Raw genomic sequence first — 26,354 nt, forward strand, 5'->3', positions numbered from 1 at the left:
GCGACTTTTATACCGAGGTCGTCCATCGGTAGTAAAAGAATTAGAAAATAAAAAAATAATTGGCACTTCGGAGAGGCTCTCACACTAAGTCTCTCGGTAGATTGAACTCAGATTTTATCTGTCGATAACTTCCCTCGGTATAAAGTGAGCTTTTAGCAGTATTTAAACGAGGTCATAACTTAAACATTAATATGAAAGTATCTTATTTGTGCAAATTCAATCACTTGTTTTTAAGTTGTAGTTAATATCAAAATAAAACAGTTGAATGATCCTATAATGTACTTAACTGAACAATGCATGTGCAGAAGCATTAAAATTAAAAGGTTCATGCGCATATGACAAAATTGAAATTAATTGAAAACCATTGCTTTATATGATGAGAAAATACATAAAATCCTCCCCTCCCCCCCCCCCCCACCCCCCACCCCACCCCCCCTCCCAAACTTGTCCACAAAACTCACTTTAGCACTGTAATTTTACGGGTAATGTTTTACCCCCTTATTTCCATTTCAAGTGAATTTAATACCTCATGAAAAGTAAAGAATGACACTAGTGGTCGGAAGTGTTCTACACACACGTGTCCAAAATTCATTGTTTATACTTTTAAAATTATTTCTGCAAAAATCAAAATTCTTTTGTGAGGAAAACTCTTTCTCTCTTAACTCTCCTTTCTCGAGAGCGAGAGAGAGAGAGAGAGAGAGATGCTCCATCTATCTCTATCATTTGTTGCCACTACCAGCAGCGCCACCGGAGCTGACCACTGAACGGCGACTCCTTTGTTGCTCTTCTCCTCCGCTTTTTTGTTGCCATCAACGGCTACTGTCTAGATTGGAAGAATTTTGATTTTTCAATAATCTTGTGGCCAGATTCCGACGGTTCTTGTGCGTACCGGCGCTGTTACAACGTTGCTCTGGCGGTCATCGTTATAGTAACATAGTCATCTTGTCGCTGCTTGATTGTTTGTTCTTCTCCCTCTATCTTTATCACTATCACCGGCAAAATCCTCCGTCTCCAAAATATTCACCTAGCAAAAAGACCCAGCTGAGGTGTATGATCTGTAAGTTACTAAGAATTGAAAAGGGAACAAAGATATTTACTATATAAAGAGGGTAAAGAATTGAAAAGGTGACGGAGCTAAAAATTCAAGCAAGGAGATTCAAAAACAAAAATTCTTATGTCAAAGAGACTCAACAACTTATATATATATATATAAACAATATCATTTTTACCCTATTTATATAGTAAAAAAATTCAACAGGGTGGTTCAATTGAACCCCGTTACACCCTCTACCTCCGATCCTAAATTCGAGTGTCAAAATAAAATATTCTATCAAGTCTAAGGGGATGACTATGTATTAAGCCAAGTTTTTTCCTTTTTTCTTTTGTTTTGCTTCAACATTTTCAGTTTTGTTGGCAAACATAATCAATCCCAGCCATCCGATATTCTCTGTACACATGACATGAATTAAAATCAATATTGAATATTAATGGACCTAAATCTATTGAAAGGGATCCTTTCTTTGTAGATGGAGTCAATTTTCACACGGGCATCAATGTCAAAGCCTTCCTTCCTTCACCAATTCATTGTTATCAACCAATTGTTCCAGCTCATCAATTGAAATGGCCAAGAACTTGAATAATTCATCTTATTATCCTCAGTATGCCTTTCCTGAGTTGTGCTTGTAGATATAATTCTTATATATATCAAGGTGTTCATTTTCTATTAAGATGATGTTCACTGTTTATTAATTTATTCTTTACATTAGCTGAAAATGAAATTTAAAAATGTTTATATTATTAATAAGAGTATAATTATTAAAGTAATAATAAAAAAGTTAGTCTAATAAAAGAATAGCACAATAAAGTTAAAATATTCTTAAAAACTTATAGTATAAAATAACTTATTGATAAATAAAGTCAATGAAAAAGAGATAAATGCATGAAATAACTTATTGATAAATATTGTCAATGAAAAAGAAATAAATGCTAGTATGCAATAACTTATTGATGAAATAAGGTCAATGAAAAAGAGATAAATGCTGCACGCACTTGGTATTTGTAAATGTTTCGTAAATAAATTTGTATTATTTAACCACAGTTAATCAAAGTGTATTCTTTATTTTTGTGACTACTAAAATCACAGTAATAAGCTGGTCAAAGCTACCATACTTTAGTCGAGGAGGAGAGGAATTGAGGAACAAACAATGTTGGGGGAGCAAAATGAAACTGCTTCTTCTCATAAAAGCAGTTTGGCCATAAGGATTTTTTACTTTTTTCTGAAAAATTATTTCACTTTATTTGAAAATTAACGTTTGGCCATGAAGTTATGTTTGGAATTTAAAAACCACTAAAAATTTGTTTTCACTTTTAATGCATTCAAACAATCAAATATTCTTTATAAAAATTATAACCAAACACAACTCTGTCTTCAACTCCAACTTCAAAATTCTAAATAAAATAAAAAATATTTGATTTTCATGACTAGAGGCCTACTTAACTTTGATTAATGAAGCTGATTAAGTTATTAGTAATAACAAACTAAACAGCTAGCTCTCATACACCAGTTGTCACCTCCAAAATCCACGTGTGACTGGATTAAGTCACCACAGACGTGAGTCGTGACTAGCACATGCACACTCTAACAGTGACATTTATAATTAAATTTTCCTTCCGCTCAATTTAAGTGTTTTATTCTTTTACTCCCTATGTTTCATTACTTGATTCTGCTGATTTAGCACGTCCGTTAAAAAATATTATTAGGGATATATTTTACTAAATTAACCTTATTAATGACATTTTGAAACTTTAAATATGACTAGTAATACTTTATGTAGTTATTTAATAGTACTAGGGTAGTATGGAAAAAAGTAATAAAACTCTTTTGATATATTAAGATAGACAAGTAAATTAAAAATTTTAGTTTTAGTCAGGCAAATAAAATGAAATGTAGGGATATTTAATAGCGTCTTACTTTTCTTTTTTATCTGTTTTAAAAAAAGTGTCTCTTCTATATTTATTAAATTGATCACCCAATCACCATACATGACAAGATTAAAATTTAAAATCAAAATATTCTAGAAAATTCAATCAAGAATCATAAAATTTATATATTTTTTAAATTTCATGTCAAATCAAATTAATCTAGAAACGCCAAGTGCGTCTCACGTCTTCTGTTGAATATATATAAAAATAGAATGTGAAGCCACGTCACCTTTCCTCATATATATGGCGTTTCTAGCAGGTAGTTGAGCTTAAATTTATCTCATCGGCAGCGCTCCAACTCTCTCTCAAAAAAGACACCGAATATCTGTTGCATGCAAATCGCGAAATTGAATGCTGAACCACTACATGATAATCCAATTAGCCTAATTGCCACTTTCTCATCTCATCTCATCAAATCACTGTAACTTCACTCTTCGCGTATGTATATTCATGTTAATGCTCCAGATTTTTACTAGAAAAAGTTAACATCCTTGGATAATTTACTTTCATGAATCACTTTTTTGATGTTTTGATCTAGAGCATTTTTTAATTACTCGATGAAATGATCGATTATGCTGTATATTGATTTTTTTTTTGATCAATTTTTATTTTGTTTTTGGATTCTGAGTGGTTTGCTCTAGTTGAACAGCTTCACGTAATGAGCCTTGCAAAACTTTATTTTATCCATCCCAAGTAAATATCCCTCCATCCCAATTTATGTAACACCTGTTTCTTTCTAGTTTAGAAACAACTTAACTTTAAAATTTCCCGAAATGATTTATAATCATACAAATGTCTAAAGTTTGTTTTAGACCACAAAATTTCAAAAGTACATTCTCTCAAGTGATGTTTAGCTTGAATAGAAAGTATTTTCTTCTTTAATTCACTTGTTGTTCCTCTATCTTTTCTGGAGGTTGTTGGCAGGAAAGATGATTGACCCCGAGTTTGATTGAAGGAGATACTTCCACTTTTGATTAGAGAGAAATATGGCCTGTCCAAATGGATATAAGAACTAATAATATTGGAACAGTTATGGAGAAATTTCTCGAGATAAGAATGAAACAACTAGCGAGCTAGTGACAGTTGGTTTTAGAAGATTTTGGGAATTGAGAGAAGTATTAAAGGATACAAGGGGAAGAAGTAGTTATCTTAGGAAATTGGCTAGATGTAGAACCAAATTCAAACTAAGTGTAGTACTCCCTCCGTCCCAATTCATGTGACACTCTTTCCTTTTTAGTCTGTCCCAAAAAGAATGACATCTTTCCATATTTAGTAACAATTTAACTTCAAACTTCTCATTCTATCCTTAATGAAATGATTTATAGCCACAAAAATTTCTATGGCTTATTTTAGATTACAAATTTCAAAAGTCTTTCTTTTTTGTTAAAGTCCGTGTGCAGTCAAACACCTTCACGTAACTTGGGCAGAGGGAGTAATAAAGTTTGAAAGTTGATTCTGCCAATGACTCGCCTCGACGTCCTATGACGAAATCATATGCTAGAGAGCTTCAAGAGCAGTTAGTCAGGCTAGAAGTGTGTTCTGCTTGAAAAATGAACTAAAAGACTTTGAAATGCCTTTTAAACATTTTAATGTGCTTGTGACATTGTCCGAAAGAAAATTCGGAGTCAGTTTGGACCCAACAAGCAGCTAAAAACAGAATTCAGGCTCAAATGCTGAGCCAGTCTGTCTGCACACTGAGCTACGTCGCAGAAGAACTGTAGAAGGTGCAAGTCAGTGCGATTTGCTTGTGTTTACTGTGCTGCACTGGACTCTGTTTCAACAATTTTTTTTGTTGCTTTTGCCAACAAATCCTTAGAAGATTTCGAGTATAGTAATACCCGATATGGGGATGTCATTGACGGAAGCAATATCTAACTTTAAATACGGGGCTTGCAATTGAAACTAATGGAAAAAACAACTCATAATGTGATTTAAAAAAATTGTTGTTTAGCCAAACTAACGCAATAATCAATATTTGATACTAAACACCTTGTTATCATCATTGTGGATGGCCTCAATTATGGGCCTAAAGTATGTTAGTGAATTAGAGTGCTATGCTACAACTGAGTATTCATATGCTATGAATGAAAAAAAGTTAGAGATGTAATGGATAGGGGCGGAGCCAAATGGTGGCTAGGGTGTTCGCCCGAACCCCCTTCGGCGAAAAATGACCATGTATACACAAGGTTAAAATTATATTTTATGTATAAATAGTAGATGTTGAACCCCCTTGGCTTTCTCGTTTCTTACTCTTTTATATTTTTGAACCCCCTTAGTGAAAATCCTGGCTCCGCCACTGGTAATGAGAACCATTTTCTTGAATTTGAAGTATAGTTTCTCAAATAGGAGGTTAGGTTTTTCTTAGTTACAATTTGATGCATTCGTTCCCATCTATGTTTATTCGTTCTCTTCTTCATCTTTTGAGCCGAGGGTCTTTCGGAAACAGCCGTCCTACCTTGGTAGGAGTAAGGTCTGCATACACTCTACCCTCCCCAGACCCCACGTTGTGGGATTTCACTGGGTTGTTGTTGTTCTTCTTCTTCTTCTTCATCTGGCTAAATATTCACATCTTTTAGTTGACACATCTGATTTTATTCTCTATGTTGAGGCCTTGAGGATAACATAAGTGTGCATGTTGGCAGAGCTCTACTTATACTCCTGCATTTGGTGAAAGCACAGTAAGTTGGTTTTACGCTAGATTTTCACTTTGAAAGCACAGTAAGTTGGTTTTACACTAGATTTTCACTTTGTCCCTAGTAGCATATAGGCACAAAATGGCCACTGTATGTATTTGCATTGGCTTCTTGGTAGTTGGTCTTTCTGAGCAGGTTTTTGAGGTTGCATTTTCCTTGCACAACCGCTTAGTGGATAAGTCCATTCTATACAACCGATTGAATTGTGTTATTGTTTCTTCGACACTTAGGTTTGAGGGTGAACTTAGGTGCTTAAGTCATCGCACTCATTCACTCTGCTACTTCAATCTATTTTTGGAAGTCTTATGGATGCTCCTTCCAACAGTCCACATCTACGGAAACCAGGAAGCCGAGCGGTTGTTTCTGATTTTGGTAAGAAAGAATTGTCCCTTTGACGTGTGTATTGATACTCGCCCTCTGTTTTCATTTCCTCATTGGTTATGATATTAGACTTATAATAGTTCTAATCTATTAGGTACATTAGAACCTGGTAGTGCTTTTGAAGAAGCCCTTTTGCATAGCATAGAATTCAATGAAACGAAGGATGTCAGTGCACCATCGAGCACTATGGACATAATGCCATCTACTGTTCTGCTATGGAGATTTAAGGTCCGGATTTCTGTCATAGTTTTAAAACATGAAATGTTCATTCTTAAGGATCAAATGTTTTCTTTGTTTCTCTTTGACTTCTTTCTTACTTAATGTTGTTTTAGGAGAATAGATTATGAATGCTGATAGAATTCCTAGTGTGAGCTATGGCACCAATGTCCAACTGGACTGCCCTACTTCTAAGATTTAGTGGCTGACTTTCAGTAATTACCTGAAACATAAAATGTGGGGCTGAGTGTTTCAGTTACCTTCAAATCATTCAAGAGGGTAGTATTCAGCATGAAACAGAATTGTGTGAATTTCAAAAAGGAACTCGATGAGTGATGGCAGATTTGTATATCCTGTTCGAAATGTCAATTTCCATTCGCCTTTATCATTTCTTCAGGTTTAAGCATGACATGATGACTGTGTGTCCTGACTTCCTTTTTGTTTTCTCTTTTCCAAATTATTTTTGTCGTTCTTCAAAGAAAATTCAAAACTTCTTTTGAGCCTGAGTGCGTTTTTCTGTTCAGGTGTTTCTGTTTCTCATCTGGGGTGTTAGTTGTTGCAAGGTAAGTAAAACAGCTTTTATTTCTGTTTCTCTCTGTAACTATTTATGGGTTGTTTCCTATGAATGTATTTATTAGCATCTGCTGTCAATATTTGTCGTTTGTTTGCAGATTAGCTGGGATTCAGTCATGAGGATGAGTGTAAACCTCCGTGATCTGTTCCTGTATGAGGCTTTTCTTTATTACAATCCTTTGCTACTTGTGGTTAGTGATCTTCATACTAGCTCATCTAACAGCACTTTGTGCATCATTTCCTCTTTACAGTATTTTCTTGGTTTTTGGTGCTGCAGACCTTAATGATTTGGTTTTGGGGCATGAACCTATGGGTTTTTGCACAGGCTAATGTTGACTTTCCTAGAATTTTTTACCTCGATCTAAATCATCTCACTCACAGAGAGATATGGAAGGTACTGTGTGTATGATTTTTATGTATCCTCAGCATTCAATACATCTGTGAGGCAACTCGTTTGGTGCTAAAAATGTTGTCATTTAGGCTAGACTTTTTCTTAAATGTGCTATGGTGCTCTTTGAGAACTCTTCCAGGATACCGCTCTCTGTTTCATGTTAATGGGCCTGACAAGCATAAAAGAGAAGAAATGAGAGAGAGTTTCTTATTCACTTGATTAAAAACATATAAAAGGGCTTTTTATGATGGAATTTTGAACATAATATTCTATGTGGTACTCTATAGTATTTTACTATTTTAACTTAACGAATCTAGATATTTTGTGAATCTATATACATTTTAATATATAACTGCATCAAGTCGCTTAACTTCAATAGGAACTGACTGTTAGACTTCTGTTTTCATATTGTGTATTATCTATTTGAAGATGCACAGTAGAAATTTATCCAAATTCTTCTTATAATGCAGTGTGCTACCTGGATGACCATCGTCGTGCCAACTAGCATGACAACCTATCTGTATCTCTACTCAAATGGAGAAGTTACGTTGGCTGCATCTCAACCAGTGTAATAGATGCTTCCTTTACCAATTGAATGATAGTGCTTTGCTTTTCTAATCTAACTTGTATGTATTTGAGCCAGTCATACTAACTTTTAAACAAACAAAAAAAAGCTTCGGTAAATTTATAAAAAGGGACGAGGACCCTTACTTCTGAAATTCAGTTAGAGAGAGTTTGGCTTCTTAAGTTCCTCAGTTTAGTCGTACAAAATGCGAAAGTTTTACTCACTTGCATTAAATGTTCATGTTATTTATCCTATTAAGAATTCAAAAGGTTTAATTGCCCTCTTACATAGCCGGAGTTGGCAGCAAGAAATTGTTATTTCTACATCGCATTTTTGAAAGTTTTGTCAAATTATACTGATTTTACTAGCAACTACACTTTTATTAGTTGGTAGAAAGTCTCGCAAATATTTTCTATTATTTACTCTATTTTTGTTGAAGTACAAGTTAAGACGCACAGATGTTCATGTTCTATAAATGTGATTGTTTTACACTCTGTTAATGAATTTTATGCAATTGCAGGTGCTTCTATATGCTGCTTTCGCCATGGCTCTGATATTTCCCTTTGATATTTTCTATTTATCATCTCGCTACTTTTTGTTAAGAACACTTTGGAGGATAGCTTTTCCGCTGCAGGCAAGTTTGCATTACTGGAATGTTTATAACAAGCAATGTTTATACACTTTGGAGGATAGCTTTGTAAATCAAAAAATATTTTCAACTCTCCCAGTTGTTAAATAAATGAATGTGAATTCTATTTCTTTGTTTGCCTAAAAGTGAAGTAATCTACTTATTCTTTGATTTATTACATTGTTTCAGATTTGAACCTTTTTTCAAATTTGAACTTTTTCTGTCAGCTTCTAGGAGAATTGGTTTATTTAGGACGATTTTGGAATTTTAGGTGATTTTGGGTGTCTAATACTTACAAAGGATTCCTTGACGCATTGTGAAATCTGCCACATGGATTTGATTTTCTTCAGAGAAGGGAACTGACGTTGTTCTGCCAAAACTAAAATTCATGTTTGATTGGCGGAAGTATATTCTTTTCTCAGAGTAGCTTGCTCTTAATTCTCAATTTCATGAAACAGCTTTATACGAGTAATAGAATATCATTTATTATGTGGATCAGATATAAAGCTTCCTGAAGTCACTATAGAAATGAAACGTGTGGTCCTCTTCCAGATAGAGGTTATTATTTTTCTGAAATTCTAATTTGATTCTTTTTGGCGTGAATCCAGGCAATAGCGTTTGCTGACTTCTTCCTGGCTGATATATTAACTTCCATGTCAAAGGTACGCAACCTCTTCTTGCTCCTGACAGAAAAAAGGAAAGGAAATTACATGAGAAAAAACGCTTGTTCCTGGCAATGCTAATGCTATTCATCATGAGCAGGTATTTTCAGATTTGGAGCGTTCAGTTTGTAGAATGGTTCATCGACAGGTTAGTTACTTTCTTTGTCTTCTTTTTCGGAGAGAATAAAGATGACAATCAGATTGTTAAAATTTATCATTTTAATGCTACTTGCATGTGGATATATCACTGTCTTTCCAAATATCCATGTTTAAAACCAGCACATTCACTAAGCCTCTGGTTGGTACCAGTAACTCAGGTATTAGACCAAATCAGAGACCTTCTTTGATGGTATGGCACTTGGTACTTAAATACATGATTTATATGGATAACAAGCTGTATTATCAGATTCATCTTAATCAAATCCTAGGGAGACTTGGTATTATTAATTTGTGATCAACAATTGGTGCATAAAGCCTTGGAAATGACTGGAATATCCCTTATATATCATAACTTAAATATAGTACGTATTATGATTCATTTGATAAGGCTTCAAAATGTTAAACTCTAATTTGTTATCATATTATGTTCAATATATTTGTCTGACATTTTTGTTCCTAATGCTTTGTAGAAATGTGGTCATATAATTGAAGTACTATTTCTTTCTTTCTTAAATAAATTAATATGTATGTGTCATACGTTTGAATAATGTTATCACTTTTGCTAGTGAAATATATCTTACAGTTTTGCCACTATATGTCTCTATCAAAAAGAATTCTTAGGTTTTGTTTGAATTCTTGGCATTATCTAAAAGATTATAATCATGCATATGCAGGTTGCTACCATTGCATGGTTTGAAGCTGACTCTGTTTGTGGCAGTCACTCTTTCGCAATTCCCATAGTTCTTGTATTGCCTTACCTTTTTCGTCTGTTTCAATGTCTTCGGCAATACAAGGATACTAGAGATAGGACTACCCTGTTCAATGGTAAATTTCCAATCTTCGCATTTTCCTTTGCTTTTAGTTTCTGTGACGCATAAGTCATACTGATAGTAAAATGGGCATTGGTTATACTTGATAATCTTGCTTTCAGATTCATCACTCTGTAATTCTCATTAAAGAGAAATATCTTATGATATTCAGACTTTGAGGGATGAAGAGAGCTTCAAGAGGTGTTCATGAGTTTAAAGGTTTTGAATAGTATGATCCTTATTTTAATTCTGGGTTGTCTATATTTAACTTAATTTCATTTATACTTCTATTTCAGCTTTAAAATATTCAACAGCAGTACCAGTGATATTTCTCTCAGCCCTTAAGTATCACGTCTTCCCTGACAACTGGATTAACCTTTATAGGCCTTTGTGGCTTCTCTCCGCCGTTGTGAACTGTCTCTATTCATTTTATTGGGATCTGACAAGAGATTGGGACTTAAGGTCAGTGAATCTTTTTAACTAATTGTTCAGAGATGTAGCTAATTCGTAAGGGCTTCATCTTAATCAAACTTTTATCTCAATACTTAAATATTTTCTGGGATACAACCACTGCCAAAGATTTGAGGTATTGATACATGCGTAAAGCTGTACGAGTGGTTGGTTTGCTATATTTAGCCGGTATGTTTCTTTAGGTTATTATTGTTTATAAACGGGAACTTCTGACATGATGGTGTTCCCCATTTTTAAAGTTCAAGAATATTCTTCACTAGAGGAGTCTTTTGCCGATTAATTTTATTGGAACTGTTAACTCAAGTTCTCTTCCTCTCTGCTAGTTGTTTCACTCGGGTTTTCAAGTTCAGCAGACCACATATGTTATCACACGTGTTGTACGGACGCAAATGGGTAAGCCTATCCTTTTGCCTATTAATGCTTTTCCTTTCATGTTTTACTACAACAACAATATACCCAGTGAAATCTCACAAAGTGGGGTCTGGAGAGGGTAGAGTGTACGCAGACCTTAACCCTACCTTGGGAGGTAGAGAGGTTGTCTCGACACTCCTTTCATGTTTTACTAATTGGCTAATGTACTTGCTTAATACAACTTATAGTTTGTGGGAGAATTCTCAAGTTTGACTATTGACACTTATTAGTAGTTCCCTCATTTTCAAAGTTTTGCCTACTCCCTTACCTCCTGCAGGTGTACTTTTGGGTGATCGGAAGCAACCTAATATTGCGATGCACATGGACATACAAGCTGTCTGCCCATCTCCGACACAATTACCTCACAGTGTTCGCGATAACTGCTCTAGAGATCTTCCGTCGTTTCCAGTGGGCTTTCTTCCGTGTAGAAAATGAGTGGAATAAGATAGCCACCAAATCAAATAGTCAATTCTCCATGGGTGATGTCCCCAACGAAGAAGAAGAATTACTCAACTCCACTGGTCACAATGTATAGTCTGCCCAACATTGTACATCCCGCCACCATCATATGGATCCATTTTAACAAATTTGCAAATAGGAATTTCTTCTCAATAGTATAGGATGCCATATAAGGTTAAGAAGGGTAAATAGCTAACATAAAGATATATACAAAATTAGGCAGAATAACTGTTCACACAGCTAAACATGACACGTTTTATTTAGTGCGTGCCTCAATTATTCTTTGGTCCTGATTACTCCTTGAACTTGCATTTTGATATTCTTGACCCTCCTAGATGCTAACGTGGCAAAGAGTGTGAATTCACTCTCTTTTAGGCGCATGAGAATGGGAAAAAAACAGCTTTTAAGTGCGTATTTTGGAACCGTTAATTTTTATGTAGTCATATACAATACTTTTACTTAATTCCAAATTTGTGTTTCTTCTTAATTTACAGTACTTATGTTATTCCAACTTTGTATTTTTTAAAATCTCTTTGGATGCAACGTTTATTTGTTTTAACTGTCTTTTTTTTATTTTTTGGGTTAGATTTTTTAAATACTTGGTTGGAGCTTTACTGTTTGAAGTCAAATTAAAAAAAAAAACAGAATAATGGAGTTTTAACTGTATATTGTGATTTTTTAGCTAAACAAAATTATTTTTGGAACTTTAACTGTGTATAGTTGCAATGATTACTTGTTCTAATTGGTGTTTTTTATTCTTTGAGCTAAATCAGTGAAAAAAAGATTTGCTAGAGCTTCATTATTTTTAGCTAAGTAAAAAGGTTTTATAAAAAGTAATGGAGTTTCAACTATGTATTGCTTTTTAATTTTTTAGATGCAATGACAATTTGTTTTAATTGTGTATTTCTTTTTTTCTTGGGGCCAAATTTATAAATTGGATGAAACCCCATTATTCTTAGCTAAATAATTCTTTTTAGCCTAAACAATGAGGTTTCAACAAGTGTTTTTTCCTTTCAAATTTGTCTTGAAAAAAATTATCCAAACAATTCAGAAATTTTAAAAGGTAATAAAAGAAATTATTTTAAAAAAATGCTATGTGGTCGAAAAATTCACGTATCACACCCTTGTAGATGAGATTGGTTAGTGGGGTTATGCTTCGAAATGCCAAATCCAGGATAATTAGGACTAGAAAAAGTCTGAATATGCCCCTGAATGAAATGTGACAAGTTTTAGAAGGAATCGTGAAGTATTCTGCCATGATGGATTATATTAATTTATTATTGGCTAGACCAGGCTGAGCATAAATATTTTTAATTGTGACGCTTTGTACTTGTGTTTCTTTTCTGAAGCTATTTATTTTCACAAGTTCTGTTGTTTTCCAGACCCATGAATTGAGATATAATTACAATATTTTATTCTTGTTTCTTGTCAATAGTATAGGATGACATAGAAGGTTAACAGGCGTAACTAGCTACTCTGTAGATAAATAAAATTATCAGCATTCATTCTTTTTTAAGACATTTAATTTTCATGTTAGTTCCCTGTTGGGACCGTTGGAAAAATATATACTACATGAAGAAATATACTAAATATAAATGTTTGAAAATATGACCGAAACACAGAAGTAAAGGTTTGAAATACATGCGCGTTTCTAAAAATGATATTTTCTTCCACTCCTTTGCAATTTTGCTATGAGATTATGTGCAAATACTTTTAATAAATATGAAGAACCTTTCAATTTCTACACTAAATAAATAGTGGAGATATTATTTTAGGAAAACAAGAACCTGAACTTGACCATTTGAATAAGAAAGAAAAGATAGTTTGGAGAAAGTTTGTAAAGAAGAATAACTTTCTCTGCAAAAGTTAAAGTTGGAATTTTAAGAAGAAATTAAATAGAACAATCGGTAATCACAAATTATGATGGGATACAACCCTTCATTTAATAGGCACCTTTTCATAAAAAATACTTAATTTTTTTAAAACAAAACTTCAACTTGTTTAAATACAAATTAAGACATAAAGGGGAAAGGGGAAGCACCAGTGATATGATGGTTGTTACATCTCATACTTTAGTACGTTGGATTATTCGTAAATTAACCGATATAAGCTCGGAGGACAAGATTATTTTGAGGTTATAAGTATTTATGTAATGCTTAACAAGTGATAAGTAAGTGTCGTGAAGGTGAGAGGTTAAGCAACTGAATAGTATAAGTCCTATCAATATTATACTCGTACCTTCGGGCCATGATTCGAACCGCTCGTACCGGGGAATTCTTTTGGTCATGTTCAGGTATGCAAATAAAGAGATCAGTGCATAAAAAGGATGACATCCCGAAATAATTTAGGGCTGAACAAGTGTGATGATGGCGATTTGGAATAATATCTTATGTGTGAAAAATGAGGTTATGAACTAGTGTTATATCACATGAGTATATAAGTACTATTCAAGTGAATTGAGATCAAAAAATTAATTATGTGGGTAAATGATTAAATGTTGGAACAAAGTGAGGAGTAAGGAATTAACTATGGTACTAAATAGAGTTAAGTGGTTAAATATTTATGGTGGCTGACACATGGCACTAACTAGGCCAATAGGTGGCATCATATTGGTGCTAAATAATATCATGAGTCATTAGCACATTTATGTACCAAATGACACGTGTAAAGGTGGAAAATGGTCCTTAAGACCTTATTTCATTTCATTTCATTTTCAATTGGAAACAAGAAGAGCAGGCTGTTCATTACATATGTATGCATATTGTTTCTAAGAAAAACGTTCAGGTGTTCAACAACATAAAAATATAAGGACACAAAAGTAGTTGCTGAATTTTTATCTCATCTTCTCCTTCCTTGATAGTTAAGTGATGGCATAAATGTTTTGGAGTGTTGTCACCCTATTGTGTGGCTAGTTTTGAAAGCATAGAGCTGAGATTCTAATAAAGTGTTCTAGAGATTAAGGTATGTTTTATCCCCGTATCTTGTTAATTAAGTTGTTTATGAAAGAATTCCCTAGTTAAAATGGCGGAAATGGTGCTACAAATGTATTAACTAGTTTGTTGATATAATTGCGTTGTGGGCTATTTTGATGAGATTTTTGGGGAAATTCTCACGTGATTATGTTGCTATTTGAGGTTGTTGGTGTTGTTGTTGTGATTTGGGACTGATTTGGAGTTCGGATGGGGTGAATTATATAGAAGAAATGCTTCCCGAATTTCGTTAAGTCATTTGTTAATCAAATCTGAGGTAGGAAAGGTATAGTTGGGACTGAATTATATATATGCGTTTGATTTTAGATTCGCGAGTTCGGGAAGCCGACGTTAAGTTTAAATAGCGACAAGGTATGTTAAGGCTATCCCTTCCTTCTTTTTTTTGGCATGAATTACATAAAACGAGCGGACGATGAACGTACATAATTTCAATGAATTCTAGTTCTCAGCGGTACTTGACATGACAATTGTCTTTGATTTTCAAGTGTTGGTTCATTCTGATTATTCTATTGAGTCTCAGATGATGGTTTAGTTTGCATATGCTTGCTCATGATATTCTAATCGTGCATAGCGTTATTACATCATTTCACCGAGTCCCGGGTCGGGTATGTATTCATGCACAGTTTCATTGCATTGTTGACCGAGTCCCTCACTAGAGGGCCGAGTATGATATATATATGATTATTTCACCGAGTCCCTCACTAGAGGGTCGGGTACGGTATATATGTATATGACTTCATTCACCGAGTCCCATAATGGGCTGGATACAATGTATTATATAGATATGCATGACTCTCATCTCATGAGGCACAAGTACATTGGTATCTTTGAGTATCACACTTGTCTCCTGTCATCTTTTACTCAGTCATGATCTTCTTTATTGTACTTCATGCTTTATATACTCAGTATATTTTTCGTACTGACCCCCCTTTCTTCGGGGGCTGCGTTTCATGCCCGCAGGTACAGACACTCAGTTTGGTGATCCTCCAACCTAGGACTTCTGCTTAGCTATTTGGAGAGCTCCATTGTTCCGGAGCCTGAGTCATTTTGGTACAAGAACCTTTGATATAGACTTATGCATATCCAGGGGTACGGCGGGGCCCTGTCCCGTCATATTTCACTATCATACTCTTAGAGGTCTGTAGACATGTGTGGGTTGTATATATGTTTTGGTCAGCTATATCGACGTAGTTCGTCTGGATATCCCCGTTTATAGTAGCAGCCTTGTCGGCTTGCATATTTTGTTATGTTTTGGTTAGCTGTGACTCCTCAGGAGACAGATTCATTATGATATATGGCGTTATGAGTGTATAGCTTGCTTTTACAAATTTTTCATATTGTCCTTAGTTTCAGTCTGACTATATCTAGCAGGTTCGTATATGAGTGTCCAGCTTGGGCACTAGTCATGGCCCATCGGGTTGGGTCGTGACAATGGTGGCCGGAGCTCGCTAGCAGTGATGGCTGTGGAGCGCTAGCAACAGTGAGGGAGAGGAGATGGTGGCTGGAGAGCCGCGGCTCGAATAATTTTAATTGAAATCGGATAATTTTGTGGGATTTGGGGTTTTCCATCCAATTAAGGGTATATGTGTAAACTTTGTAAACGGCAGGAGTATTTTTATTCACTATCACTAACGGAGGATAAAGTTGGCTAATAAGCAAAGTAGAGGGGTATATTTGACCCTTTTCCCTTGGATAAATATTAAGGTTCACCATCTTAGGGAACAAAGTCTTAACTTTTTCTCACGACCAAGCTTACACAAACCATCAATTAACAAACTATAGGTGACTATGTTAGGAGGAATGTCTTTCTACTTCATCTTGTTCTAAAGGTCGATAGCAGCATCTATGTTTCTAAAAGGTGACAAAATTAAAGGAATACAATTCTTCAAGTAAATGGGTAACGCCGAAAATTCACAATCACCATGATGCATCAGGTAATAACTGTTAATTATGATACTCAAGATGAACCCATCAATTGAGGTACTCAATTGCTGCATTTCTCGAAAAAGAGAACTGGCAGGTAATGCTTCATATTTAGCATAGTCTTAACTAATATAGAGAAGTCGACAATAGAAGGCAGAGGTTGTATTCTAACCATTTGATGGAAGAGACTAACAGCATCATCTAAACATTTGATGTTCTCAAAATTGCTATTTACCCCCAATTTACCTTTTAATAGTTTTGTTTATTGTCAAATTTTAATCAGATTTCTTTGGATATAAATGTGCAGCATAAGATGCTTGCGGTTATCTCAATGCATATCTACTATTAACAAAAATGAAAGATCAAATAGCGGTCATAACTTAACTCGCCCAATATGACATAAACTCTATTCTTTTTTTATTTTGCTTTTAAAAAAATGTGAAATCAATATATATTTTTTAATTATATTTAAAATATGAAAATATAGAGAACTTCCAATTCTATCAGTTTTTACATTAATTTTTTTTTTAGTGCCAATTATTTTCTTTTAAACTTGTACGGAGTTTAACTGATTTTTTAAGAAAAAATTGAAAAGGTAAATAATAAAACGGAAGAATATCTTTAAAAAATTGATCTACATATAATAGAATTGATTTTAAAATTGATGCAAAAAAAGAAAATGACAAAAAAGAGAAAAGAGAAATGACAAAAAACGTGGAAGAAGAAAGCAAAAGGAGGAAGAGCATAAAGTGGTGGGGCTCACAATATAATTATAATAAAATACTCCCTCACATACCATGTCATATCTATATCTCACCCATTGTGAAGTTTTTCCTTCTAAGGATGTTTATCAGTCAATTCGGTCTGATTTTTGTGTATTACCGATCCTGTTTATCGATTTTCAATTTGTAAACACACGAAACCGATAACCAAACCGACAAAATATTCATTATCGATTTTGGTCCTTAACGATTCAGTTTTTTGTTTAACCGATAAGAAAATGCTCTTCTAATTTTCTTTGCTCTCTTATTTTCATTTATTTATATATACACTGCCTTCATACATGAAAGTCTACACAAATTACAAGCAGAAGCAAATTCAAATACGTTATTGCTAAAACAAACTTTTTTTCTTTCTGGTTAAGAGATACCATGTTGGTATCATAGTTTTGGGGGCATCCGGGTAAATAGTTTTGGGGTATGAAAGTAAGGGGACAGGGCTGGGTAATTATTTGTGTGCAGTGAGCATTTGTGTCCTTTCGCCATATATTATTTAACAAAGAGAAAATATTTTAGATATTTTACATGGAAATAGTTATACAGCTACTACTAGAAATGCACTTCCTATTAAACAAAGGCAATACTCTTATCACATAAAAGGAGAATTTGCACTGGTCCTCCTGAGAAAATTCACACCAATGTCAAACCTTTACACAACAATCTCCAAATTTTGGTAAAAAGAAATACTTCAACCGGCAGAAGTTTCCCAAGTGGCATCCAATGCCGCACAAATGATGCATACTCCCTACCAAAAGTATCAACCATTTAAAATAAGATGAAACACTATTTATTATGTTTAAAGAAATTGTCATCTTATACAGCTTTCCATTATAAACACACCAAACTTGAGAAGTATTTGCAGTAGGCCACATCCGAAGGCGCATACCAATACTAGAAAACCCAAGCATGCAAATATTTTTTTTTTGAGAAAGGTAATGTTAAACCAAGCATGGAAATATTTACAAGATAAGCGCGCCTGATCCATTTATTTATTGTCATCATAATCTAGTAACCTCCTTGTATGTAAGCATTTAAATGGTCCAGCTTATCCCTATGCTGACTTGCAACAGCACAGACAATATCTCCGGTGGTCACCATCCCTATCATATCAATCTGATCAACTGATCAACTAGAGAAATGTCCATGACGCAGTTATCTAGCAAGTGACATGTTTGTGTCAGGAAAATAGGAAGGCATAATTGAAAGAAAGCTTTGAAGCGTGAAAAACCTTTGTTATTAAAGAAATATTTGATGTATGCTATTAGGAGAATAAAACAAGGAATGGGTTTGAAAGCGCGAAGCACAAAAAAAGACAGGGCCCTGCTTCACGCTTTAGGCAAAGTGCGTAGTGAAGCGCAATTTTAAAAAAGGACCAAAATAAACCTTGCACGAGATAATATATAAGCAAATGTTTCAGTTTAAAAACTAAAAAGTAGCTAACAAAAAATCCTCCATGATAAAAAAGTAACTACTGCCTAGAGCCTAAAAGAAATTGACTAATTAGCTACTAAAAATGAATAGCTAATTAGCTACTGCCTATGCCTTTAATAAATTAACTAATTAGCTACTGAAAAATTACAACATGTCCAGTGAAATCCCACAAAGTGGGGTCTAGGGAGAGTAGAGTGTACGCAGACCTTACCCCTACCTTGGGTGATAGAGAGGTTGTTTCCAGTAGACCCTCAATATAAAGACAAGCAGTTCAAAGCAGTACAAAAAAGAAAATAACGAAAGAGAATAAGCCATGATAAAGCAAATTCTATTAACGATAGCGAATAGCTACTGAAAAATTGAATAGCTTTTTAGCAACTGCCTAGTGCCTAAAATAAAGAAATAAATTAATGGAAAATTCTATTAAATTAATGAACTGAAAAAAAAAAAAAGTGAAAGAACGTCGAATAGTCTATCTATGAGTTGCATATATTCAACTTTTTTTCTTAGAAATAACAAGTCTCAACTTTTCTTTTATCTTCCAATTAGGTCTTTTTTGAAAAAAAAAAAAAGAGAAGAAGCAAGCGCTTCACCCTCACCTCACTTCAGGTCGCTTCAGCGCAAGAAGTGGCTGCTTCACTTCACAGCCTTGAAGCGCCCACATATCGCTTCGCTTCACCGCTTTAAGATATGAAGCACTCGCTTTTTACAAAACTGAAAACAAGTTTCTTAGGAATATGATAAAGCCAAAACATGCACTGCAAATCAATAAGCCACTTTCAAGGAATGTAAACTTATAGAGGTTGAAGAAAGCTATTCAGAAAAGGTAACACGTATTTCAGTTTGAATTTAAAACGTAAACATAGATTTAAGTTTTAAACAAAACTAAACCTACCTTAGGAAAATATTTTAAACTCAAAAAGTAAACATAGCCTATTATTTGAAGGTCCGGCCCAACCAGCGCCTCCAAGTCATATACTTAGAAGTATTTAACATATAAAAGGAAGTTCTCTATGCAAGAATGAGCTTCAAAAGAGAAAATGGCGACACTCGGGGTAGGAAGAAACTCGATAAGCGGTGGTAAAATGGTGGGAGTCAAAGTGGGATGAACATTTCAAGACAACGGCAAAACTTATTTCAAATTTGAAAACATGTGATTGGAACATGAAGGATGTGAAGAGTCCCACATCGACCCTTTAAGGGATGAGTGGTCTCTTTAATATGGCATGGACAATCCTCATTTTTGAGCTAGCTTTTGAGGTTGAGTTAGGCCTAGGTGCCAAGGAACCATATTTCATACTGGCCAGCAAAATGAAGTCAATCAAAGGAAAATTGATAGGCTGGAACATACAAGTCTTGGCCAACACTGAGAGATAAAATCAGAGACACTGTACAAGTAAATGTTGCTGGACAAAGAAGCAGAAAACAGAACTCTTTTCAACCACACATACTTCAGAAGGCAGATTTAACTATTTTTTTGAGAAGGTAACATAATGGCAGATTTAACTATAGAAGTCGATGAATAGCAAAATGTGAGGAAATTTCATGGAAACAAAAATCTATAAGACTTTGATTGCACGAGGGGATGAGAACACTAAACATTTCAAAAGATGGGCAATATGCGTTGGAGATACATTTACATTGACAGTTTGGAGGTGAATGGGAGAAAATTGAAGAGGAAGAGCAAATCATCAGTTTTTACAAGGTCCTCTACTGGAAATTGAAGAGATTGAATGGCTGAAAGACCTTTCAAAGAGGCAGAAATATTGGCAGTTATTTAATGTGCTGGGTATAAAACACCGGGTCCAGATGGCTTCACCATGTCTTTTAATAAAAAATGTTGGAATGTCATTAAGGATGATGTGTTGAAAGCTGTAGAGTATTTTCGCCAGAATCAACATTTTGTAAGGAATATACATGCAACATAAATTGCCTCAACTCCCACGCAAAATGGAGCAAAGAGTTGAAAGATTTCAAAATCCATTAGTTTAATTACTAGTATATATAAAATTAGCCAAATTGATGGCAAAAAGATTGAAGCAATTTATCAGGAAACTAATTGGCATTCACTAAAGACAGACAAATATGGATGTGGCATTAAGCCGTTAATAGCAAATCAGGCTTTGGAATAATTTAAAAAAAGATAAAGGAGCACTTGGCTATTGACAAAGCTGGACATATATAAGGCGTACGATCATCTAAATTGGGGGTTTTTGATGAATTCGATGGTAGATATGGGTTTTGGAAACAAATGGAGAAATTGGATAAAGTTTTAGACATCCACTGTCAAATTCTCAATTTTGATAAATGGTACACCCAGTAGGTCTTTCCTCTGCTCAAAGGGGGTTAAGGCAAGGTGACACCTGGGTAGAATGACTTGCAAGGCAACATAGCTTGGCTGGATAAAATGCTTTCAAGTAGATACAAAAGGCCAAGGATCAATGATGATATCACATCTCTTATATGCAGATGATATTCTTATGAGTGAAGCAAATGAAGAGAAAGTATTGTATCTGAATTCAATCTTATTGTTGTTTAAAGTTTTATCAGGTTTACAAGAAAATTATGCAAAGAGTCACATTTTTCCAGCAAATTAGGTAAATAACATAAGAGTTGGTCGAACTTCTAGGATGCAATGTGGGACAATTACTTGGGAATGCCACAGTATAAAGACGCTCTTTCCACTACCAAGAAAGATAGAGAAGAGAAAGCCTTCAACCTAGTCAAATGGGAATTGTGACAACAAGGAAGAGGGAAGGCGAAATAGGAGTAAGAAACCTGCAGCTATGCTTTGTGGGTTCTACAATGAGGAAGAAGAAATGTGGAAGCAACTGATCGCAGAAAAATATGGGATCGAAAAGTTCTGGATCACGACGGTTCCTAACTATTCTTATAGAGTTGGGAAATATATCAGAAACATATGGGGCAAATTTTAAGAGCACATTCACATTAAACTGAGAAACGGATTTTCAGCTTTGCAACAATAGAAGTGTATTAGTCTCCACAAGATGGAACATACCTCTAGAAAGGTGGAATGACTGATATGGACGAATTTTAGCAATTGAATGAAGGATGTCAAGGCCAAACGAAAGGAACACAGAGATACTTTGATCTTCGTAGGCGCAAAGAGAATATTTGTAATTTAAACTATAAATGTATATTTCTTAACTTTTTGGTGTAAGAACGAGGTACAGGAAGTTGAGAGGATGATAAGTTTCCTCAGTTCATTTCAACAAACTGAACTTTTAGTTTTTGTAACTGCACATCCTAACTGAACTTTTAGTTTTTGTAACTGCACATCCTAAGCACCCCCTAGGTGCTACAGATGATAAAGTTCACTATTACTTATCAAAAAATATGCCAATTACTCATATAACGAAATTTGGAGGAATTCCACAGTTAAATTACTCTTACCATGTCACAATGTATTAAAACTTATCTTCTTGTGCTTGAAGCAAACACTAAAAACAGCATTAAAAAAAGAAACGAAGCAGAACAATGTATTAAAACTTATCTTCTTGTGCTTGAAGCCAACACTAAAAACAGCATTAAAAAAAAAGAAACGAAGCAGAAAGTAGTACCTGTCATCAGTTGCATCGCTTTCAGAACTTTAGTTTCTGATGTGATCGTGATGAGCCTGTTCTGCAAAGCCACACATAAACAAATTTGACATCATGTAATAGAATGGCTCATGATCTAACTACAGCCTAGCTCTAGAGTAGATTACAGCAAGCACATTTCTTTTATGACGAAAGTACATAGATTATTTGGTAGTAAATTACATAAGTCTGAATATCACCAACTATTTGTGTTGGCATCTACTAAATCATCTTGCAAACACTAGACAGTAGAAAACGGAGATTCAAAAATTTTTGACCTGGCAATTATCTGTATTGTCAGCTGACAATCCATAAACTTCAAATGCACTTTATGTTAAGGAAGGAGAATTGCAAACAGAGCTACATCTTCAAAAGAAATTTCCTCCCGCCATGTTCTAAGTTAGTTGACAATGACTATATGGAGTACGATCCTTTTCGAATAGCGATGAGAATTTGTATACACTATCAATTTTGAACAAGTTCTATTTCAACAAAGCATTTGGTACTCTTGAATCATATATAAACCTTAAAAATATATATTCTTCAATATTCTAAATATGGTGTTGACCGTTCATCTATACACATGTCAATGTTGAACAAGTTTTATTTCAACTTCAGGAAAATCACAATCACAAATATTCATACTATACGGTTCAGGGACAGAAGGATGCGGTGGAACTTGTCAGCACCGATGTTACAATTATGGTTGATGCTACCAAGACTTTAGAAATTATCAAAAGTGATTTACAAATTGCAGGCGGTTGTTACTGATTCTCAAATAGATAGAAAATGATAATACATGAAAATAACTAAATAGCACTGAAAATGACATTAATTCCTAAAATTATAATGTCTACACATAAGGGAAACTCACATTATTTATAATATCAAGAGAGTAGTAATATTTGATTTCCAAGATAAAGAAGAGTGGAAAACAATCAAAATATCAAAAGTATGTACCTCCACAATAAGGCTGCCTGGAAAGCTCAAGCAACGTTCTAATTGTCATTTGTTTCAGCTACTGCAATTGTATTGGATGCCATTTTTTTTGCCGAGATAAAAGGAAATTGTATCAGAGTGATAGCATAGGCGAATAAACCAAGTAAAAAGAAATATTAACTTATTATTTTTCGAGTGAAGCTCTGGTATCATGTCAAGGATGGAAGGATTCTCGCTTATAGCCTTTACCACCTGAGAAATCCTTGCACAAACACATTGTAAGTGACATCGCCGGGCAAACAGCCGTTGTCCTCCATTTTTCTAAGCCTATCGTTAGCATCATCCAAAAACCCTTCAAGACAAAATCCATTTATCATTATGGAGTATGTTCTCAGATCCGGAAGCACTCCGTTCAAAAAAAGCTTCTCAAAAATTGCACGAGCTTTGTCGAGTTTACCATTCTTGCACAATCCATCAATGACAACATTGTAAAATTCAATACTAGCATATTCTATCTTTCTTTCCAACTTATTAAAGGGCGACATAGCTTCTTCAACAAGTCCATACTTAAAAAACCATTGAGCAATGTGACATAAGTGTGTAAATCAGGTATGGGCCCCGCAGCAACTTTTGAACAAGTCAACTGCATCTTTGACCTTAATTTCAGCGAAGATTCCCTTAATAGGGTGTTAAAGGTGACAACATTAAATGAAATGTCATTCTTCAAGTAAATGGGTAACACTGAAAATCCACAATCAACACGATGCATCAGGCAATAACTGTTAATTGGAATGCCCAATTTCTGCATTTCTCGGAAAAGAGAAATGACAGCAGAATAGTGCTTCATATTTAGCATAGTCTTAAATAATTGACAAAAGACGAGAACAGAAGGTAGAGGTTGTGTTTTAACCATTTGATAGAAGAGAGTAACAGCATCATCTAAACACTGAAAATTCTCAAAATTGATGTATAACCCAAGTTTACCCTTTATTGAAATGGATTTATTAATATGGCTTCTGAAAGTAATTGCTGAACCAGAAATGGGAGTAGCAAAGAAAGAGATAAAGGGAATAATACTATTGTGCGGAAAATTTGTCCTCATCTTGGATGGCTAAGAAATCTGTCACTGAATTTCGGTGTGCCCTAATTTTGTGTTAAGTTTTATTCACAAGTGACTGTGCACCACTTTTGTTTGTTAGCTGAGATGAGACTAAACTGAATTAGTAAAGTGAAGTAGTAATAAATCCTCATTGTAGTACAGTCAAAAAAGTGTCCCGCTTAAAAAGTTGTTTGCACACCCTTCAAAAAATATTATGGTAATTTGATTAAAATATGTTTAATTAAGTATATATTGAAATTTAATCACTTAATATTAATAAGAGCAAATTTAAAAAATAAAATTATTTTTTTTATTTGATAAATAAATACTCTTTTTAAATTAAAAATAAAGGCTAAGTGGACAGTATTTTTTTCTTTCAAACTTTCACCCGCAAAGCTCTTTTTATAAATGCATCAAAGTGAGCGAATTGGGTCAAACTTAGGTTGGTCAAAACAGATTAAATCAATAAATGCATTATGATTTAACTCGTCAGTTAATGGCTTGAATACTTATAATAATTGGTCACCAAAGTCATATATTTTTATTTTGTTTTTTAAAAGTCATTTAATTTTTCAAAAAGAAAATTGTCCAGTTAGCTTTCATTGTTATTTTAGCTGAAGATATACCTATTTAATGACGTAACAGTTTTAAGTTTTCAAAAAAAATTGAAAAAATTAAAATCAGTACTTGAATTTATTTAAGACCCAACATATCCTAAACTCACCCAATAGATGCCCTTAATAATTATTTACTAGAAGAATACCATGGCTTCTTTGATTTTCTAATTTTACTAATTTCTCGGCACGTGTGTTGCACGTTTATACCGAGTCATATAGTACATGTTCTTATAAAGTAACATTAATATTATTAGAATAATTTTTTGTGTAAATGACTAAAACAAAACAAGTATTGATTTGAATTTTCTAAATACCTCGGTTGGTTTTCTGCTTTATATGTTTGCATCTTTCAGATCCTACGAGTAATTATAATCGCTTATATAGATAAGTCTTCATAGTTTGATATAGTAAATAGTTAATCACAAGTCCTCATTGAAAACGATACTCTATTTATCACTTTATTATTTATCGATCACGTACACTTATGTGTTAGTCTGAACGAACCAACGCGTGAGAGCCCAGCCGGGAGGAATGCATGGTTCTCTAGAGATCTATTGGTCATATATTGGTAGGAATGAAAAAAAGGGAATCACCAGACATGCTAGGATTTTGTTTAACAAGACAACTACAGTAAGTTGTCAATGGAAAGAAAGAACGAAAAGAATTTCGATCCTGGAGATGCTAAAAATCGTACATCTTCTATTTTATATTATTGCTTGCAAGTGGAACATTTTATTAGGTTGTTTATCGGGCAGATCGAGCGGATAATTACGCTTAACGGATTGGCTTATCGGTTATCAGCTTTTAAATGTACTTTGGTATCGGGTTAGCAATTATCGGGCGGTATATCAGCTAAATCTAAGTAACAATAAAATCAAAATCACAATATGTAGTTCATCTTCTACCGCTAAAATTGAAATCACAGCTTCTAGTTCTTTTGCTATTTCAGCTTCCAGTATATATCACGTAGGGATATATTTTGGCTATTTCAGCTTGTAGAGAAGATATACCTTCTTATCCTTCTCTAATAACTCTCCTACAGGACAAGATGCTCATTCATACATATATTTTGACCAAAAATGAAAACTTATGAGAACTGCCAACTTCCCTTAGCAATCATGGTTCTTCCTGTACAAGGAGGACCAAACAAAAGAATCACTGCCATAGATGACAAAATCCAATTAGAACAGTTTAGTACTCATTTTTTTAAGTAGAATTAATTCCAGGTATATTGCAGGAGACCCAATAATGCTTATCTAGTGGCTCGTTATTTCCTAAGCTAAGAGGTGAATTGTGGGGCTATAGCATTAGAGTTTACAATAGGTTCTTTATATATCTAAGGATAACTATGTAAATATGATCATTTTTAACGGGCTAACGGTTTATCCGATAAGGAAATTGAGTAATCCATCTCCGCATCGATAAGTAGTTAATTATAAAAAATTATTCATTCACCAACTGTTAATTCAATAACTCAATACCAATAAACCAATTTTGCGGTAGCGCTATCGGTTAAGGTTCAGTTTTGAACATCCCTACATTCTAATCTTTCTTTGAGTTATACCCGCCTGGACTAG

General features: G+C 34.2%; 1 protein-coding gene and 1 long non-coding RNA gene across 7 annotated transcripts; one reads left to right on the forward strand and one right to left on the reverse strand.

The window, feature by feature from the left end:
• Positions 1 to 3,245: 3,245 nt before the first annotated feature.
• On the forward strand, positions 3,246 to 11,682 carry LOC132618588 (uncharacterized). 5 transcript variants are annotated; one of them, XM_060333620.1, is made up of 14 exons: positions 3,246 to 5,660; positions 5,906 to 6,047; positions 6,151 to 6,284; positions 6,797 to 6,835; positions 6,944 to 7,036; positions 7,123 to 7,239; positions 7,707 to 7,802; positions 8,322 to 8,435; positions 9,038 to 9,091; positions 9,192 to 9,239; positions 9,925 to 10,075; positions 10,356 to 10,521; positions 10,854 to 10,923; positions 11,219 to 11,682. In XM_060333620.1, exons 2-14 carry the CDS (start codon positions 5,981 to 5,983, stop codon positions 11,474 to 11,476), a joined length of 1,407 nt encoding a protein of 468 aa, XP_060189603.1. In that variant the 5' UTR covers positions 3,246 to 5,660; positions 5,906 to 5,980; the 3' UTR covers positions 11,477 to 11,682. The 5 variants fall into 5 exon arrangements, with proteins under 5 accessions (XP_060189603.1, XP_060189604.1, XP_060189602.1 ...); XM_060333621.1 differs by having other exon boundaries at positions 3,246 to 3,420; positions 3,896 to 6,047; XM_060333619.1 differs by having other exon boundaries at positions 3,246 to 3,420.
• A 6,181-nt stretch (positions 11,683 to 17,863) lies between these two features.
• Positions 17,864 to 24,262, reverse strand: LOC132618276 (uncharacterized). Of its 2 annotated transcripts, XR_009574039.1 has the most exons (5): positions 23,243 to 24,262; positions 23,083 to 23,143; positions 22,105 to 22,165; positions 19,123 to 19,237; positions 17,864 to 18,248 (listed from the first exon to the last, which is right to left on the reverse strand). It is a non-coding gene; the product is annotated as an uncharacterized LOC132618276 (long non-coding RNA). The 2 variants fall into 2 exon arrangements; XR_009574038.1 differs by having other exon boundaries at positions 23,083 to 24,262.
• Between the last annotated feature and the right edge of the window lie 2,092 nt (positions 24,263 to 26,354).

Source organism: Lycium barbarum, chromosome 11 (assembly GCF_019175385.1).
Source record: "Lycium barbarum isolate Lr01 chromosome 11, ASM1917538v2, whole genome shotgun sequence".
In the NCBI taxonomy this organism is placed as follows: domain Eukaryota; kingdom Viridiplantae; phylum Streptophyta; class Magnoliopsida; order Solanales; family Solanaceae; genus Lycium; species Lycium barbarum.